The sequence below is a fragment of the Rhipicephalus sanguineus genome, chromosome 4, assembly GCF_013339695.2.
Source record: "Rhipicephalus sanguineus isolate Rsan-2018 chromosome 4, BIME_Rsan_1.4, whole genome shotgun sequence".
NCBI classification, from domain to species: Eukaryota; Metazoa; Arthropoda; class Arachnida; order Ixodida; family Ixodidae; genus Rhipicephalus; species Rhipicephalus sanguineus.
In genome coordinates this window covers 200048478-200069135 of record NC_051179.1, presented here as the reverse complement: position 1 = coordinate 200069135, position 20658 = coordinate 200048478, and the positions used below count along the sequence as shown (strand labels likewise).

General features: G+C 49.1%; 1 protein-coding gene across 1 annotated transcript in view; it reads left to right on the top strand.

Moving 5' to 3' along the window:
- Positions 1-20658, top strand: part of LOC119391978 (probable ATP-dependent DNA helicase HFM1) — a 395854-nt gene that overhangs the window by 361324 nt on the left and 13872 nt on the right. The window contains exon 10 of the mRNA XM_049415461.1: positions 4371-4503. Coding sequence (XP_049271418.1) covers positions 4371-4503 — 133 coding nt within the window. The remainder of the gene's footprint in view (positions 1-4370; positions 4504-20658) is intronic.

Sequence of the window (20658 nt, the reverse complement as noted above, 5' to 3'; positions counted from 1 at the left end):
TTCCCCCAAATACGCCAGTTTGTCCAGCCTGACCATCGTTTCGACATTGTACACATTGATATCGTCAGACCACTACCACCGTGCGATGGATTTCGCTACCTGCTCACAGCTGTCGACAGATTTACTCAATGGCCAGAAGCGACCCCGATTCCCGACAGCTCTGCTGCAACGGTCGCAGCAGCATTTGTCACAACATGGGTTGCCCGCATCCGATGCCCTACCAAGATCGTGACTGACAGAAGACAGCAATTCGAGTCTGCCCTTTTTTCAGGAACTCCTGCGCTTTCTTGGCACGCATCGTGTTCGCACGGCTGCCTACCATCCCCAGACCAAGGGCCCCGTGGAACGCTTCCATCGACAGCTGAAAGCAGCACTGATTGCCCATGGCACGCCATCGCAATGGGTTCACCGTCTGCCACTGGTTCTTCTGGGTATACGGTGCGCCTTGAAATCGGACTTCGGGTGCTCGAGCGCGGAGCTCGTCTACGGCACTACGCTCCGTCTGCCCAGCGACTTCTTCTCCCCAGAAGCACCCTGGGCAGCTCTGTCTACTCACGAATACGTACACCTTCTTCGGGACCTCTTCCGGGATCTTAAACCCTGTCCGACACGTCGTCTTCCAGAATGCACACCGTACATTACATCCGCCCTGACCAATGCAACCCACGTTTTCGTGCGCTTTGGACCTATTCGGCCTGCTCTCCACCCACACTACCTCGGGCCCTTTCCGGTACTGGACGAACGCGAGTCGACATATATCGTGGATGTTCACGGCAAACCTGACACCATCGTACTGGAGCGCCTGAAGCCAGCCTACTGTGAGACGACTCCCACAGTCGCCTGGCTCAATCCATTTCCACATGTCTCCGTTCCCGTCGCTGCGGACACTACTTCAATCCGCAGAGTTTTCTGGCAGTGCTGATTTCGTTCGCAGACCATGCTGCTCTCTAGGGGAAGGAGCTATGTAGCGCCACGGACATCGACGGGATTGCACAGTGAAGGAAGAAGAGGTGGGACGTGACCTCGAGCGGCGTGGCGGCAAGGCTGGCGCGAGGGGCGCATAAAATCTAGAAAAAGTTGCTTGGGTTTAGGCTTCGGCGCTAGACGGGCGTGTCGAGTGGTTTTTTTTATTTCTGCTCGACATACCTACTGGGGCCGTTCCCAACGTCGACGTGCGGAAATAAGCGGATCATCGTAGCTACCGACTACCTCACCCACTATGCCGAGACAAGGGCCGTACCTAGAGGCAGTGCCGCCGAGGTGGCGAAGTTCTTCGTTGAGGACATCGTCCTGCGTCATTGCGCACCAGAGGTCCTCATCACCGACAGAGGTACGGCCTTTACTGGGGAGCTAACTCAAGCGATCTTGAGATACAGCCAGACAAGCTACCGCCGGACCACCTCCTATCACCCACGGACCAATGGCTTCACGGAGCGTCTAAACAAGACCATCGCCGACATGCTGGCCATGTACGTCGACGTCGAGCACAAGATGTGGGATTGCATCCTTCCGTACGTGACCTTCGCATACAACACGGCCGTACAAGAAACGACGCAGGTGACGCCACACAAGTTGGTCTACGGAAGGAACCCGGCAACGACGCTCGACGCCATGTTACCAAACATCCCCGACGAAGAAAACCTCGACGTCACTGTGTACCTTCAGCGCATCGAAGCCCGACAGCTCGCCCGCCAACGAATCAAGAATCAGCAGATGACCGACAGCCGCCGTTACAATCTTCGACGACGCTTCGCGGAATACCAGCCCGGCGACCGTGTTTGGGTCTGGACGCCGATACGCCGATGTGGGCTCAATGAAAAACTTCTTCGGCGATACTTCGGGCCATACAATGTGCTTCGGCCTCTCGGCGCTCTTGACTACGAGGTCATCGCGGACGACATTACGAACTCCCAGCACACCGCGCGCGACCTGAAGTCATGCATGTCGTGCGCCTTAAGCCGTTTTTTGCGCGTTAACGAACATGGGGACTCTAGTTTTTCTTTGTTATTTTAATTTATTTGTGTATGCACTTGTTTTTGTCCCCCTTCAATGTTCTGTCGTTCTGTCACAAGCATCGGGACGATGCTTCTTCAGAGGGGCCATTGCCACGCCCGCTTCTTGTTTTATTTTGATGTATCCGGGTTTGACAAGCAAGGACGGTTAGCAATGCTCGAAGCTGACCGCGCCGCAGTGTTCGAGAAGCTTCGCGATTGTAGTAGATCACATTGTTAAGATTACGCGCAGGACGCCGATAGTCTAAATTATTGCAGAGTTTCCGCGACCACCAGTGATAAGACTGGAAAGTTTGATGCGTGATGTATAAAATACGGCGCGCCCCAGCCAGGAGCGGTTTATCGACAGCCGACACCCTGTTCGCCGCTATCAGTGTACAGCGTGTATTGCTGCAGTTTCAGTTTTCATCTCCCGGCCACAAGTTCGGCCAAACAAAGAGTTTCATCTTGATCACGCCAGCTATTGTCTTCGTCGACGTCACGACCACGTGACAATATGTGCATTTAAACCTTAGGTGTGTTTGCCAGCGCCGATCGCAGCCATGGCGGCGAGTGTGGAACACTCTTTTTCTTTCTGTTGGTGTCGCGTAGCGCGTGATCTTTTTACGAGCCGGCAGCTGACCAATAAACCCTGGCATACTACCTGAAGGCATCAAGTCGGCCAGAACGAGACCCTCGCTGTGAATGAAAGAAAGAAGATGACTTTTAAGGGCTCTTTTTTCTTTGTTAGACACAGTATTATTGAGAACTAACAGACACTAATGCCAACGAAAGTATAGGGGGTATTATTTGTAGTAATTAGGATATAACTGTGAAGAAAGTAAAGCGGACGAAAAGATAACCTGCCGCCAGCAGGGAGCTAACCTGCGCGACCTTCCAATGACGCGTCCGATGCTCTACCACTGAACTGCGGCGGCGGTCGTGCCCTCGTCCACGAGGTCCGAGTAATGAAGGTTCAAAGCACAAGGCAGATGACTTCTATCGACAACTCACAACTATATAATCAACTGCCTAATGGTGATGGCGAAGGCTCAGAGAGTTTTAAGAGGAATTAGTTGACAAGCTTGGCACAATGCTGCTGGATAGTCCTCGAGATATGCTTGTTTTTTCCACATTCCTTGCAAGAAAGGCAGACAGAATAAACTGACATGCCATAAATGTGACTGATGTGCTCCAGACTTCTAATTGTATACTGCACTCCATTCTGCAAAATATTGTGCTCAAGTGAAAAGGTGGCAGAAACACGTAACAATGATGACGACTTGTAACTTTATTTCATTTATTGCACCCTAGAGCCCCGAAGGCATTACATAATGGTGGACCATGAAGTTAGTTTTTGTAACAAGGACCTGCTGTTGAAGAAAACTTTACCAGGTGGGGGTGTTGAATAGGCGAATAGGACAACTTTTCACGTGCTCAAAATTTACGATCTTCGGTATTATTAAAGTTAAGAGTACAACAAGTGTTTTTAACGTATGCCTTTTTAAGCAGAGCATAAGGGAGCAAAATGTGAACAAATCTAAGAAAGCTCGAATAGAAAAAAAATTGTGACTATTGAAAGGCTATATGTAAACAAAGAAGATGAGACAGAGGTACGTGAAGCATTCTCGATTACATTACTGCGAACTTCAATTTCGGACCTCTAAAACTGCATTTAGGCTGACTACTACAAAAGCTTATATTTATTTTTAGGCAAATTAGACTTTTAACAGCCAAGTGCTTGTGTTATCGTCGGCTTGTATTCCCAGTGTTACACATGTAATTTACCTTTGTGTTTTGACTGTCAGACTGAACCCTCAGGAAATTTGGTGCAGGATGTACTGCTAAGCAAAATATGACTGCTGCACCTTTGTACCTTGGACAGCAGTGGTTAATTAATGTGCAATAAGTATGGTCAAGTAAATATATGATGCCCGTCAAAGTGACATTATTAATGATTCATATATGGTGTTTTACGTGCCAATACTAATACATGTTTATGAATCACGCTGTGATGGAGGGCTCCCGAAATTTCAGCCATCTAGAGTTCTCTAACGTGCACTTCCATGTGCAGATACGGACGCAAGAGAAGAGACCGAAGCAACAAGGCGTTTGTGTTATTCTGACCTCCTGTCTTATGTTAGCGTCTGCAAGCCAACTTCCTTTATCATGAATCAAAGCGCGCTGCGCGAAATTTGAGATCCTTCACGAACGACTCATCGCGAGCCAATAAGGATCCAAGTAAGCTATAGAGAAATGTCGACTCCTATTTTCTGATGCTACCACGGGAGAGTTGTCAAAAAGGGGAGCTGAAGAGAGTCAAGGTGCTGTGACTGTTTTTACTCTTTTTTCTTAGAGTGTGGGCACATTGTGTCGCAGTTCTGTTCCACTCGCAAGGGGGCCGTACAAGCGGCTACCGTGCTGGCCTCTTCCCTGGGCCCTCATGGAAGACCGGCCTTCTCGACGGAGCTGCTTGCCACAGCATGTGCCATCAGAGACGCCAAACTGCGTGGTGAGGAGGATTTTATGCGCTGCAACAATGGACGTTCGGGTTCTTCGGTATGCGTTTAACCTGGCGCCACAAGCGTCAATTAAAAGGGACAGCATTCGAAATTTGGAATTATCGTGGTGCGCGAATCGTCGTAGCACATGACATGAACGTGTATGGTGCGTGTAAAGGCGAGAGCAGGCTTGATCGCAGGGATAAGAAGGGCACTGCCCTTTCCACCCCTGCGTGCTCTACCACGCCACCACACGCTTCGACAGGGCACATGCGTCTGTTGCTAAACGGTTCAAAGAGCAGACAGACTTTTCAAACATCAGGTTATGTGTAGTCGCAAACCGACCCTGGAGACACTTTAACACTGAAGTGTACTTTATGGACTAGAGGTTGACGATAGCAAGTCCGACTGAGCAGCTGCACCAGACGAGAAGTAACGGGACTAGGTTGGACTTGTTCGAGGAATTTTATCATTGTGATGTTACGTCTTTGAAGCAGCGCTAAAAGACAGAGACTAAGAAGGAACAATCACACAGGATGAACGCTGACTCGCACCTGAAATATTTATTTGAAAAGATCATAAAAGAAAACAAGCACAATGAGAGACAAGAAAAAACGTGTGCAAAAGCAAAAACAAAAAGGGGGTAATATAGTAACTAACATAAGCATTACTTCAAAGAACATGTGCTCAGCAGAAAACTCTTTTTCCGTCAGTGGCAATGATGCCTGACTGACGCATGCGCCACCCATTCTTTTGATATGGAAGGCTTGTATCACCTCTCGAGTGACCTTGCATTTGTGTGACGACAAGACTTTCATATTTGAAAACATTGGAGAACGACCACACGTGTAGCAGTGCGACGCGAGATGCCGATTGCTTCAGCCCGACTGGTTATGCTCCTTTAAACATCTGCTTGTTTGCCCCACGTAAAAATTCCCACATGCAAGAGGGATCTGGTAGAAGACCCCGCACTTACACGGCGCATACGTAGACTCTACATGGTTCGTTCCACAGCCTTCACTTAACACGCCACTGAGCTCTATTTTTCTCTTAACCAGAGGACAGATTCCCGAACATTTATTCGGAGAAGAGAACACTGTCTTAACCCCGTACCTATTGCCTACATTACTTAAACCATTGGACAGCTTGTGTACATAACGTAACACTGTTACCTTTTCGTACCTCTGCTTATTGTCACCTTTGTTGCAATGGTTCTGACCCTTTACCCATCTTGATAGTCTTTCACTGCAACTAGATAGCACGCTGTTAGGGTAACCCGCTTGTTGAAGTAAGGGGAGTGACTGACTGCGCTGGATGGCATTGAAATATCTTACGTGAAAGCGCAAACCTATCGCCAAGCGAGTTAAATAGAGTCTACGCTGCCTTGGAAGCGAAGCCCCGTCAATTTTAGGGCCAATTGTAGTGATGTGGACATGTGTACACAAGTCTGCCGACAAAAAGAATTGGCCGCGTATCTGCGTGCTTCGCTGCAAATGTCGTCGAAAGACGATAGTCTTCTGCTATTTATGCTTTGCCTTGCCTCAGACAGCGCCTTCTGTATGTTGAATCGGCCGCATCTGGGTGGCATTGATAAAATAGAGGAGGTGCTGCGTTAAAGTCACTGGAAAGGGAAAAGTACCGCAACCGCCCTGCTCGCCGCCATATTTGGTCCAGCGCAGCCGGAGCTGCGGCGGCGCGGTGTTGATTTCACGCGGAGTATCGCATGTTTTATTGCGATAGCAATTATATGGACAGTCCCGGCTGGATTTTGCCGTCGCCGTCGCCGCCGTCATGCACCGTACGGTATATGTATAAGTATATATATATATATATATATATATATATATATATATATATATAGAAAAGACCCAAAGAAAAATAATTCAGAAAAATGCTTCCGAAGCGCGGAATCGAACCAGGGACCTCTTCCTCCGCAGCGAGTGGCGCTAGCCACTACGCCACGAAACGCAGATCCTCCACGTACGTAACGGCGAGCGTTATATACACATCCTTTACCGCTGGACGGACTCAGAGACGGCTGCGCTTATAAGCGTTTCTTCATTACCAGCGAGATGGCGCTATGAGCGCGACAGGCGCATTTAAAGTCGTCGGCGAGCTCGCTCGCTTCTTATACTTGCGCAGGGAGAACCTTGCCCTTCCGCTGTCTGCTCGCGCGGTTTTCTTGTGCTGAGGGGAAGAGGGATGTTTCACGCTTTCACCGTGATGTCCGCGCTCATGTTACGGAGCGTACGAAAGCCACTCGAGCTCAAGGGACGCCGCTAAACGAACAAACAGAAGATGAGCGCGAACTATAAAGTGTCACAGCTGGACACTTGAAGCACGCTAGTTTCCTTCGCTGCTTCGGCCGCCTTTGCAACAGGAGCGCTGTTCAAACTGAGAGTATCCATTGGCGAGCCTCACTTCATACAGCTTTACTTTCTTGCTATTGCATTCATTGCTTCGGCCTTGCGGCGAAACTGTGACTTTTTACGCATTGTGTGTGCTTTTGCAGCCCCGAATGAAGCATACCGTTGTTCTCTAACTGATTAGGAAAGAAATAGCGGCAGTTTTCACTTGCCTACACGCGCACGCACGCGTACTAACGCGGTAAAGAAATACGAACTGCGCGGCATTTAAGCGCTCGGCTGTCGGTATTTATTAAATGCGAAGCATTTCGTAGCGAGCTTCTGCAAGTTTGAACGTAGTATCTATCTATCTATCTATCTATCTATCTATCTATCTATCTATCTATCTATCTATCTATCTATCTATCTATCTATCTATCTATCTATCTATCTATCTATCTATCTATCTATCTATCTATCTATCTATCTATCTATCTATCTATCTATCTATCTATCTATCTGTCTGTCTGTCTGTCTGTCTGTCTGTCTGTCTGTCTGTCTGTCTGTCTGTCTGTCTGTCTGTCTGTCTGTCTGTCTGTCTGTCTGTCTGTCTGTCTATCTATCTATCTATCTATCTATCTATCTATCTATCTATCTATCTATCTATCTATCTATCTATCTATCTATCTATCTATCTATCTATCTATCTATCTATCTATCTATCTATCTATCCGCCCCCGACTATGTGCTCTCCTGACCGTTTCCTTAATGGGATGTATACCAAATTTGGTATGGCAAAACATAACTGTATGACGAATATAAACTACAGGTGGTAACATTAAAATAATGACATGTACGCCATGTACGCCATGATTTACATTCCACGCTCATGGTGCGCTCGTGCTCGCTTCGCTTGCTTGACACACACCAAAATTGATATCGCGTGACAAGAGTGTATGACGAACATAAGTCACTGGTCATAACGTGCAAGTCATGGCAGACATACCATCTCAAACATAATTTACATGGCATGGTCTAGGGGCGCTCGCGATCGTTTAATGAAATGCATATATACCGAAAGTGATATGACGAGATATTTCTGTATGACGAACGTTAGTGACAGATGGTAACATGAAAATCATGACTTGCATGTCATGTACAGCATCAGTTATTTGGCACGCTCGTGGTGCGCTCGCGGCCAGTCCGGTAGCTTGATATACATCAAAATTGGTATAGCGCGAGGTGACTGTATGACGAACATGAAGGACAGGTGGTAACGTGAAAATCATCACATGCATAACATGTACGGGATGGTTTAAATTACACTGTCTTTGTGCGCTTCCGGCCGTTTTGTTAACTGGATGTATAGCAAATTTGGTATGGCATGATATGGTTGTGTGACGAACATGAATTACAGGTCATGCGTTGTGTATACCAGATTCTACATGCATGCATGCGTGACAAACATGCGATATATAGTGAAGTAGATGTCATGACATGAATGACTTCATCCGCCTCAAAGACGAACAAGGCGATATATGCAGCTATTTGCTGGCTGCTTCGCATTCGATTGATTCCCAGAATGCGTGGGATCTGCCGGACTGACACAAAAGGCACAAATATACAGTCACGTCACGCGCTACCAATCTTGGTGCATATCAAGCCAGCGAACCGACTGCGGGTGCAACATAAGCATGGCATGTAAATGATTCATGGCGTGCGTGCCATTATTTTCATGGTACACACTGTTATTTATGTTCGTTGTAGAGTCACGGCACGCAATACAAATCTGTAGCAGCCAGTTTTCACGGCACACTAATCGTTATATGTGAGCCCAAAGGCGTCAGTTTTACGCCAAACATAATTAAGAGCTGCCCAGCAATGTTATTGTGCATGAACCTTCTGCGGCAACCACGCGGAACAAGCTGCACTAGTGCAGCGGAGACGCAAACATTCCCCGAAACAACATTCGCGAATTCTCAATGAAATGCTTGCCTCACAAAGGCGGGTGTCAGTCGCGGGTGCAAATTTTTCGCGCCGTATTCTGTGCAGCCACACAGCCCGTAGCTTGGCATTCCTTTTCCCGCTGGGAATAGCAAAGAGGGCTTTGCCCGTTTCCCGCCGGTTGCTGCACCCAAACGCGCAGCACCTAAGCCTTCTTCGATGCCTCGACAGGCTTGCGATGAAGTGTCAAAACGATACGGGGTGTCTTGATGTTCCTGCATGCTTTTCTAAGGCTATAGGGAACCCAAGCTCAAGTTTGCGGCGCGACGCCATCGCCGCGCTGGCCGCGCTGCGGCTCTGCCGGAAAGCTATGTAGTGCATGCGCGGCCAACTCAGCGCCTTTCACGGTAGCGCCAGGGGGATGAAACTTCGCGGTTTTTCTGTCCCGTGACTCCAGCGATCCTAATGTTTGGGGGCTGTACTATACCTTCGAGCATATATGAACGTTCTTGTTCCATTTTATATTTATTACCAGTTTACTTATTAACTCCGGTGTTTTTAATACGCAAGTGAACCTAAAGGTTGCAGTTCGGGATTGCGAATATACGAGCGCCACCCGGAGTGGAAAACGGGAACTGCACCGTCTTATCTCTCACGGTGAAAAAGGGGCGTTTCTTGTCACGCGCCCGTGTATGCTGCGGCTTACGGTGTCCCAAAGGCCGCTTTTACCACTGTAAAGTTTGTTTCAGCGAAAGTGGCAAAACCCTTGCAAGCTTCAGCGAAACAGACGCATGAATGTATTCGCGCCGTTATCACAAATCGTGCTGTGCTGAGCGGTGTCAAAATTCTTCACGCCGTACTGGCATAAAATTCTTTCCGATCCGCGGCGGACGAAAGGTACGATCTGCATGCTGCTCGTTTAGTTTTTCTACGCTTGCACGGCATATCAGGATGCGGTTCCAGCAGTAGCTGTGTAATTTAATTGAGCATACACGTGCATGATTTATTTATTACATTCTGATTGTCTGCTTTTGTTTTTGTGTTACGTTTTTACTGTATGAATGGTACGCTTAGGCAATAAAATATTCAAAAAAGCTATGCTCTTTATTTTTGTCTGATTTATTTGTACACGTAAACAAAAACACAGTCTGACGTAGAATAAGTGGTGCAAAAATAGGTGGATGGGCAAACCTTCATCAATCAGAACGCAACGATTGTCGTTTTGATCATGTGGCGGGTTGCGCAACAGGAAGAAGGTCGCGCGCTCGCCATCTGAATACCTTCCACTCGCTCAATTTGGCTTGCTGGTGCACCCTAATTGAATTTGGCGCTAAATCGCTCCCCCCGGCACTCGGATCCTCAGTCCTCATCAAGATGGCGTCCCCCAGTGCGTGTCTGCAATGCGCCGCCATGTTTTAGCACCGCCCCCAAACACAAGGTGTTCGTCTGGCGCTGCGAGCGAATATCGCGTTCCATGGATGGTATAGGAAGTTTCACTCCCCTGGTAGCGCTAGCGCACGTGCGCACGGGTTCTTCTGTCGGTTTGGGTAACTGGGAGGCCGTCAGCTCGGCACGTTGAACCGAGAGGCTTGCTGTGCGAAGCTGCGCATTTCCGCGATGGTAGAAGCGCAAGCGAGGTCCGAAGTATTGTGGTTTAGTGGCCTGCCACAACAGTGCAGACAACACCAAGGCACACGATTCACGTGTGAAACTGTATCGGTTCCCGGGCGTGTGGCACGAGAAATAAAGGCGGCAAGCATGGATAGCTGACAGCGCTGTCTCGCCTTTTATTTTGGCTGTCTGAGTTCATCGCTTTCGTTCGTTCCGACTACCTGAATCGGTGAGTAACGCGGCGCATGCACGCAGCGACTACAGCGATTACTCGCTGTCTTCTCGCATTGTGAATGTCCAGTTACGGTTGCAGGTGAAGCAACTTTGTGTTTTGATTCCCCGTGTTCGTGAGACCTACTCGTCGTTGTTGAATGTTCACACTCGCGTTATACCGTTAGCGTTGCGCGGTTGGTTGAATTCAACTGAACTCGGCACAATGTCAGAAGTTCGGTGCCTGCAATTCACGCGTCGGGAAGGCTGCTTTATCACGCCGGAACGGAGGTCTGTGCATTTTCAGCAAGCTTTGACATCGTTCTGCAGGTGTGCTTTGTTTTTGTCACTTTTAATACATGCTTTGCAGTGCAACCTTGAAGTAACAACTTTCTGATTTTGTGCGGCTTTCTTGCCGCCTTCGCGCAGCAGGTTTTATACGCCTGTCAAGTCGATATCATAAAAAGAGACTGCAAGCATGACGCGAGAGCCGAAAAAGCGAGGCGAGCAGTTCATCTTGCTTCACAGTGGCTGAAGCCCAGCTAGCTGCCTCGCGCCTTAATCGGCGAGTGATTCTCCAGCGGCACGGAGGACTTGACTCTAATCTTCTAAGGGACAGTGCCATGGCCGTATAATTTTTTTTTCGCACGCCGCAAACGTTTGTTCACGAAAGTACACGGCTGCTACTGTTAAGCATGCCATATCAAAACAACAATCATATCATTCGTAGTCCACGCCGCAGAACATCGATAGCGTGTACGGCTTCATTTCGGAGTGCATGTGGACCATTATTCATCTTTAGCATGACAGAATGAGACTTACCTCGAGGTATACGTCCTACACGGTGTAATCGCGACTTGGGAAATGCATTTCGCTTTGAGTTGGGCGTCGTTGTCGTCGATCGTCTGCTCTTCACCGTTAACGTGATTGACGAGCCTTTCTCCTTTTATCAAGTTCGCTTTTCGGAAGTGCCAGCCAAGCTTGAAGATCCTTTTGAAGCCGCACTGCAAGCGGTACATTGTGAGGCGCCGCAAGTGCACCGCGAGAGCTCTGCACGTGCACAGAAGCGAGCGGCAACGCGGTGGAGAGAAGGGAAAACGCGCGCTGCTTACACTCCAGTTACTATTTTTCTGCCAGAGATAACGCTGCCTGTCAAGAGCAGCAGCGCCGCTAAGCGTTGCTTGGGAAGCCTATAGAAACGATCGCCCTTCAAAGCGCCGTGCGTCGGCGGCCGGGAGACACTAGCGAGGCGAGCGAGCTGGACCATTTGTGTGGCGAAGCCGCCGAGAGGGCGCGGTGGCGAAGAGAAAACGAACGCGGTACTTTTCCCGTTCCAGTGACTTTACGCTGCGTTACAGTTACTGTATATGTTACCTTTAGGTAGCAGAGTTGCGCATCTGTCTTCCAAACGCCGCTAGCAACCATGCATTGCGGAGAAGCGGCCACTTGGCCCAATTCTTATATTTCTCTACGCCGCCGCTACAGCGAATTGGGTTGACACCAGACATCGACAGTTAAGTTAATCATCGGACTTCGACACGGCAAACATGTTGATCGGCGACGCGGTAGGCATGTCGCCTGCAAAAACGGAGAGTGGCTTCGCCGCATAGCTGCGGTTGCTTGCCCGACCTATGCGCAACTCTGCTACCTAAAGGTACATGAGCTTGTGCAGAACCCAGGGCCACTACCAGGTGGCAGCACCATCGGTAGAGGGCTTTTTCGTGCACAGCGTTGCATTTTCAGCGCAGCGTAAGAAACGCTAGCTTTTTTAGAATCACGTATCTTTGTATTTCCTTGTTAAGGAACACACCACCTAATGCTTATGTATTGATATTGCGCCTCAGATATGCGTATTATTTTCTTTTTGATCGAAAATGTTCCCAAGCATGAACGCAGCTACCAGTTCAAGATGGCTGGGCGTTCAGCAAGTGCTTAAACTTTGGCCGGTTGGCTGAATCGGCTGACAGACAGAAAGACAGACCAAAATTTCTGCATTCAAGTATCCCAACAAAGGCTATCGTCTTTAATAAAATTAATAAGTGCACTGACGAGTGGGTTATTGAGGAAAACTAGCGTGGATTGGGAGAGTTGGATGCACATGAAAACTTGTTACAAATACTATCGGCGCCGAATGAAGCGGCAACAGCGGTGCGCGTGGTACAGTTAACTCCTTTATGATTGAAGATAGATACGGTCATGCGGTTTGCCGCTCGTGAGCCACATTCATGCTTTCGAACGCGCAGTGCTGCCTGATAGGTTGTGCGCGCCTGTCAATGGTGATGACTGGAGGGCGCGCACTATACAATTCCTAACGCTTGGGCAACGCGCTCCGCTGTTGGTGTTTCGTTTGACACCGATTATACAGCTTGGTAAACAGTAGGAAAAATTGGCGAAAGGGGCCAGGAAGAGAAGAAAGAGCGCTCTTTCCCACCATTTCTTGGCCCCTCTTTCTGAATATTGCTATTCTTTACCGCGATGTAACAAGATAATTATCCTTAGGCGAAAGCCTTACATTCCATATCAAATGCGAGACTTGACCGTCGGCGTCACATGTCGGCGGCGTCAACACGAGTAATGCAAAAAAATCATCATCACGTGATGACGTCGCCATGACGTCACAAATTGCAAAAATTTGTTACGTCATGATGACTTCACATAAAGTGACGCCACATGGTGACGTCATCACATGACATTGTAGCTTTGCACTGCCTCCGTGATCGGTGGGCCAATCACGGAGGCAGTGCAAAACCAGGTGAGGTGTAGAAAGCTGCAATGCCTCTGATCCTGCGGCATTAACGAGGAAATTAAGCTTCCCTAACCATGTATTCGTCTCCATAAAAATGTCTTCCAGTTAATCCCACACACAAAAAAACGCTAGTGTCATCCACATAAAGCACTATACTTGCACGTCCTTCTATATTAAAAATAGCATTTGTATAAACTAAAAGCAGTACCAGTCCAAGAATGCAACCGTGAGGTACTCCTATCTTATACGGTTAGCTTTCAATTCGAAGCTATCGATTGTGTACTGTGACCTGTCAGTTAAATAGTTTTTTATTAGAGACAATACCATGCCACGGAAGCCGTAGAAGGGTAGTTTCTGATAAAGAAGCTCGTGTTGTACACACTCAAAAGCTTTCTTACAGTCTAAAAAAATTACACCATCTTCCGCTAAAGGGAACCATGTGTGGATGCGAAGCAGCGGGGAGATGGTTCGCTTGAACGGGAGATGGTGTAATTGTTTTTGTAGGAGCTGGCTCGCCAGGTTCTTAAGCTGGGGCGAAGTCCCGCGCCGTCCATTCAAATCCATCTATTCATCCACCTATTCAAAGCGTAGTGGAACGCGAAGAGGAACGTCGCGTCTTCCCTTTAGCCTGGCCGTTAATCTCACAGGGCGAGCGGGGAACGCGGTCGATAGGCGCGCGAGAGGGGGGAGCGTAGGAGAGGAGAGAGAGGGGGAGGGGACGCGCATGCGCAGTGGGCGTGTGGACGCCTCCCGTGGCATGCTTGTGCTGGCGCTAACGCTGACACTTACGGCGGCGTTGATGCTGGCGCTTATCGTGGCGTTGCGCAGGACAGAATGAGGCGTGCGAGAGGCGGGAGCGTAGGAGAGGCGAGAGAGAGGGGGAGGGGGCGCAAGTGGGGGTGTGGACGCCGCGGGAGGGATAAATGTGCAATGCTCCCCCTTAAACTGTTTCGCATCTAAAGGACATCTAGTGTGAGGATTCTGAAGGATTGGTTCTTTAATCCCAAGGGGGGCCGTCTCGGCTGATTTGCTCTGACAAAATCCATATTGCTCCTTAGCTATTATATCATGGGCTTTTAGAAAGCCAGTTATCCTTTTATAAGCAATATGCTCCGCTATCTTCGAGATTGTAGAAAGTGTAGAGATAGGCCTATAATTGTTGAAATCATCAAATAATCCCCCTTTGTGAAATGCGGTGACTCTGGCTTCTTTCATTTTGCTTGGGGGGGGGGAGAGATTTAACATACCGATGTTAAAGATCTGTGTCAGTGGAACTGAAACTATACTGCTCACAGCTTTTGACGGTTTATCTTTGAATTCATTGGGTCACCAGGCGTAGTTGTCCTTCAGGGACATTGTAATCTTATGTACCTCATCATGATCTGTTGGAGATAGGAACACTGATGGGAAGGAGTTTCCAGCAATATAAATTTGACAGGCCAAATGACACGAATCAAGCACCTACTGAAAGAAAATGTTCGTGAAACAAATCTGCGACATCCTCCTCGGATGTCTTCGGTTTCTGGAAGTGGACATTGCTATCTCTTCGACATTTTTTTTTTATCTCCCTGAATGTTTCGTATATTGCTCCGGAGTTATCGGCGGCACTAAGAAACCTAATTAGTACTCCGATTTTTCCCTCTTTATGCCCTTATTCAGTTTATTCCGCGTCTTTTTATATTCGCAAGGATAATTTTCCTGAAGCACACGTTGTTGGGCTAGTCGGTTCATGTTCTTTCAGAAGCCACGGATGTGGCTATTTCGCGCAAAGAAAACACGAGGGAAGGGTTAAGGGGAGCGCAATGTTTTTAGGAATTCGTCAGCCTATCTAGAAATTTGATCTTTTCATGCAGTTCCAGTGTAATCCACGGTTTTCGAACCCTTCTGTGTTTTCTTCGAGGAGCGGGTGAAAAACATTGGTCATATATTGACATGAAGCACGATAAAAATGAATTGTAAGATACATCAGCATCACTGGCATCAAGCATTGTGTTCCAATGCAAACCGGAGACCAACTCCACAAACTCCTCCATGCCACGTTGGGAGTGTATTTTTACTAAGAGGCATTCGCTTGCCCTAGTTGCTTGCTTACGAGGTAAAAAGCAATATATGAAGAAGTGGTGACTTGAGTGGCCCGCTTTTACGGCAGTACATTCAAAGTTGCTTACACAAAGGTCAAGCGTCGCGTCAGTAGTTGAGGTTATTCTTGTCCGGACATTGATTACATTCGAACATATATAGGTTTCTAATATCTCTCTAAAAGATTAACACGTTGGGCAGTCTGCGCTTACAGCAATGTTGAAATCTCCCATCATAACTGTTTTCAAGCTGAACTCGAAAAATGTTTCTGATAATTTTTCAATAAACATCAGTAAATGTTTCACGGAAACAGATGACGGCCTATAAATAACGTAAAACAGAATATTTAAGAGCTCCATCGATATACATTCATAATTGTTGTCTATTTTTCTAAGTTCTGAAATTATTCAGTATGGTATGTCTGATCGTACATATTATGACGTCTTGGTTGAAACGACGTTTATTCAGCTCAAGGCCTCGGAAAAGAACGGGCAGAGCGCGCACACACCCGATGATGATGACAATGACACACGGTGACGATGAGGGCAGAGAGACAAACGGATGATGATGATTATGATAATGGACAGATGAGACAGAAGCACACAACTAGTGCCCACACTAATTTCCCTCACGTGTAAGCGGATATCCTGGCTGCTGCAAGTCAAGTTGACCAAGAACGTCGCGTGAAGGGTTTCATGCGAGAAACGTGTACAATCTTGGTGCTGCGGTAACGGTGGTCTGTTGGGACGACGAGTGGTGTCACACGATAATTAACAGGCGAAGTCTGTTCCAAAACTATGTACGGCCCGATGAAGCGTGGTTGAAACTTGTCACAGAGACCAGGTGTGCGAATAGGAGTCAAAAGCAGTACCTCGTCACCAAGTCGGAAAGATAAAACGCGATGGGATGCGTCATAAATGATCTTCCGCTCTTGTTGTCTCGCTTCTGTGTTGATGCGAGCATGATGGTGGGACTGGGCCAGTCGAGAAATGTAGTCTTCGCTGGGAGACTGCGGTGAGTTAACGTGGCTCCTGAAGAGGGCAACGTCGAGAAAGGTAGCAGGGGGACGTCCGCAAACGAGGTAGAATGGTGAGTAGCCGGTTGTGCGCTGAACGGCCGTGTTCTGGTGAAGGTGAGGAATGGTAGCAGGGTATCCCAGTTTTTGTGGTCTGGTTGGATGTAGACAGCTATCATGTCAGCAAGAGTACGATGAAATCTCTCGGTGAGACCATTGGTCTGAGGGTGGTAGCTTGAAGCTGTCTTGTGAGTAGTTCCGAAAGCGCGCAGTACATTTAACATTTGTGACAGGAACACCCTTCCACGGTCGAGGAGCCCCATGACGCAGTATTATGGCGTGAAGAACGAAGTCAGCAACTTCCGCAGCCGAGCCAGTAATCAAGAGGTTGTCTCAGCGTAACGCGTCAAGTGGTCTACGGCGGTCACTGTCCATCGTTTGCCAGTAGATGGGACGGGAAGAGGCCCGTAAAGGTCGACACCTACAACCTCAAATGGCATTGTGGGGCGCGGAATTGGCTGTAGAGGCCCGGCAGGTGCAGATGTCGGGAGTTTACGGCTCTGGAATGGGAAGCAGGAACCGACGTGCCGCGCTACGCTAGTAGAAAGGCCAGGCCAGTGGAAACGACATCGAATGCGGTCAAGAGTTTTTCGAAAACCAAGATGGCCAGCAGTCAAGTCATCGTGGAAGGCTTTGAGCACATGAAGTCGAAGAGCGCGTGGTATCACGGGAACTCAGCGTTGACCGTCAGGATGGTAAATGTAGCGGTAGAGAAGGCCATTTCCCAGCTTAAATCGCAGGAGTTGAAGACGAAGTCGCGCGTTAGGTGGATGGGAGGCTCCCGAAAGTTGGTCCATAATACGCCTGCAGTATGGATCGGACAGCTCGCGGGAGCGAAATGTTGAATCGTCGTCCGAGAATAGATGGCCTATTGAGGCGAGCGTAGGAACTGCGGTAGAAGTGACGGCCGAGGTCTCGCCAACGCTGATCTGGGTAGTAGGAAGCGGGCAGCGAGAAAGTGCGTTGGCGTCTTGATGTTTTCTACCGGACTTGTAAATTATGTCAAAGTCATACTCCTGCAGGCGTAGAATCTACCGACCTAAGCGTCCGGACAAGTTGTTCAGAGTGGAAAGCCAGCATAAGGCGTGGTGGTCCGTAACAATTGTGAAGTGACGGCCGTGGAGATAGGGACGGAACTTCTGCACCGACCAAACCACAGTCAAGCACTCCTATTCAGTTATCGTGTAATGCTTCTCGGCAGCGGTGAGTACGCGACTGGCATATGCAACCACTCTGTCTTGTGAAGAGGTGTCGCGTTGCAGAAGAACGGCACCTATACCGCGGCCGCTAGCGTCTGTATGTAGGATAGTAGGTGCGGCTTCGTCAAAATGGCAGAGAACAGGTTCGGACGTGAGGGCGCCCTTTATCAGGTCGAATGCTGTTTGACATTCTTCAGACCACCAAAAGGGGACGTCGGAAGCAAGTAGCTGGTGTAGTGGAGTAGCTATTGAGGCGAAGTTCTGGATACACCGACGAAAATAGGAGGCGAGGCCAAGGAAACTCCGCAGCTCCTTCGGTCTTTCGGGGCGCGGAAAACGAAGGACTGCAGCAATCTTGTCAGGGTCTGGCCGAATTCCATCTTTGCTAACGACGTGTCCCAAGACCTTGATAGATTTGCTGGCGAAACAGCATTTCTTTGTGTTGAGTTGTTGACCAGCGCCGGCAAGGCACGTCAAAACTTCATCCAAGCGTTGCAGGTGCTGAGAAAACATTGACGAAAAGATGACAATGTGGTACATGTAGCAAAGGCAAGTTTTCCATTTGAGGCCGCGCAGCACGGTGTCAATCATGCGCTTAAAAGTCGCGGGCGCGTTGCACAGCCCGCAAGGCATCACGTTGAATTCGTATAGACCGTCGGGGGTTGCGAACGCCGTTTTCTCTTTATCGCCTTCATGCATGAGAATTTGCCAATATCCTGAACGCAAGTCGAGGCTTGAAAAGTATTCCGCGCCTTGTAAGGAATCAAGGGCGTCGTCAATGCGTGACATGGGGTACACGTACTTGCGGGTGATCTTATTGAGCGCCCGGTAATCCACGCAAAAGCGCACAGAGCCATCCTTTTTGCGGACCAAAACAACAGGAGACGACCAAGGGTTAGCTGAGGGGTGTATTACCTCACGTTTGAGCATGTCGGCAATGTTTTCTTCTATAATTTTTCTCTCGGAAAGAGACACACGGTAGAGCCGGCGGTGTACAATAGATGTCCCGACTGTCTGAATTCGATGCGCTGTAGTGGTAGCGCGGCCCAACGTAGACGAGTAAACATCGAAAGAGCTGGCGTGTTTCTTTAGCAAAGCAAGCAGCTGCTGCCTCTGTGAAGCTGTCAAGTCGTTGCTGATGGCGGCGGTATAGGCGGAGGAAGAAGCAGGCTCCCTAATCGAAGGGTCTTTGGATGAGACGGCTTGCAGTGGCATGACGAATACAGGCTCGCGGTCGGCAACACGGGCCACCGTAGTGTTCTGTGCCAGGAGAATCTTCTCCGATGTAGAATTTACGGCTGTGATGAGGGCAGATCCATTGCGAAAATGAACGACACCGGACGGAAGAACTATGCCTTTACGAGCGCAAAGAGATGAAGGCGAGACCAACACGTCGCCTTGGTCGATGTCGTCGGACGTAATGGTGACAATTTGTTCTTGGAGTGGCGACAGTTCGGTGTCTTCCGCAGCGATCAGACGAAGTGGCTTCTGGGTGTCCTTGTCGAGCATGTAGTCGGTGTCAGTGAGGTGGACGACGCGTTGTCCACAACAAATTGCCGCGGAAGCAGATGACAGAAAATCCCACCCTAAAATTAGTTCGTGAGAGCAACGGGAGAGGACAGCAAACTGGATATGATGACGGATACCGTCGATAAAAACACGAGCAGTACAAAAAGCGGAAGTGTGAATGGTGTTCCCCTGGGTAGCGACCAGCGTGGGTCCATCGTAAGGCGTCATCACTTTGTTCGAAGGTTGACACAAATCAGCACGTATAACAGAAAATGTCACACCCGTGTCCACCAAAGCACCGACATGCACTCCTTCCACTACCACAAAAACCATGTTGCACGGGCCTGATGGAGGAATTTCAGTTCTAATTTGGAATGCAGTTTGTCCTCCAAAAACTGCATCACCTATTTTTCCGACCGATTATCGGTGGCGAATGAGGCAGGCCGAAGTGGAGAAGAGGAGCGGCGAAAGGGCGAGGGTGAGCGGCGTCATGCGGGTCGGCTGTTCCGGGGTGGATTCGACGCGGGAGGAGATGGAGACCGGTGCGGGGGCGACGAGTAACGCTGACCATAAGAGACCCCAGTGGAAAAATCGCGTTCACGCATGTCATAACCTCGACGCTCATCTTGCTGGCGCTTTCGGCAGAAGCGAGATATGTGGCCGCGAAACCCGCAGTAGTAGCATACTGGGCGGGTCGAACGCCAGGGTGGTGAGTAGAAGGCGTTCGAAGCACCTGGAGATAGTGCGGTCAGGTGGGCAGGTGAAGGGTCAGGCGGCACCGAACGGAAGTTGACTGGGGGCGCGGCAGCAATCGACGAGTGTGGTAGCGGTAGCGTGTTTACGTCGCTGGGAGACGCGGCAGCAACTTGGGCGTAGGTTGGTATGGGCCGATAAGCAGGTCGCTGTACGCACGAAGGGAGGTCACGGATGTGAGTTCCTCCCGGATGATGTCGCGCAAGACCGGTCCAGAAGACTGTGCAGAACACGGTGAAGCAGGTGAGAAGCCCATCGACTGTAGTTCTTCCCGTATAATGTCGCTTATGAGGTCACGGAGATCTTTATGAGAAGTAGGAGGGTGTTCGCCAATGTCTGGTTGGCATCGAGGCGCTGACAAGTGGTGACGACGTCAGCTATGGTAGTTGAGTTCTGAGCAGCGAGGGCATTAAAGGCAACAGCCTCTATGCCCTTCAAAATGTGGCGTACTTTGTCCGATTCCGGCATGGACGAATTGACACGCCGGCATAGCGCAAGGACCTCCTCAATGTACGATGTGTACGTCTCGCCGGGATGTTGTTGGCGAATATCAAGGGTCCTCTTCTCGACGGCGGACCGAATGGCCGGTGTGCCAAAAACATGGCGGAGCTGCCGCTGGAAGGTCGCCCAGTCGGGTAAGTCAACGGCGTGGTTGAAGTACCAAGTCTTCGCAACGCCGGTTAGGTAGAAAGGGA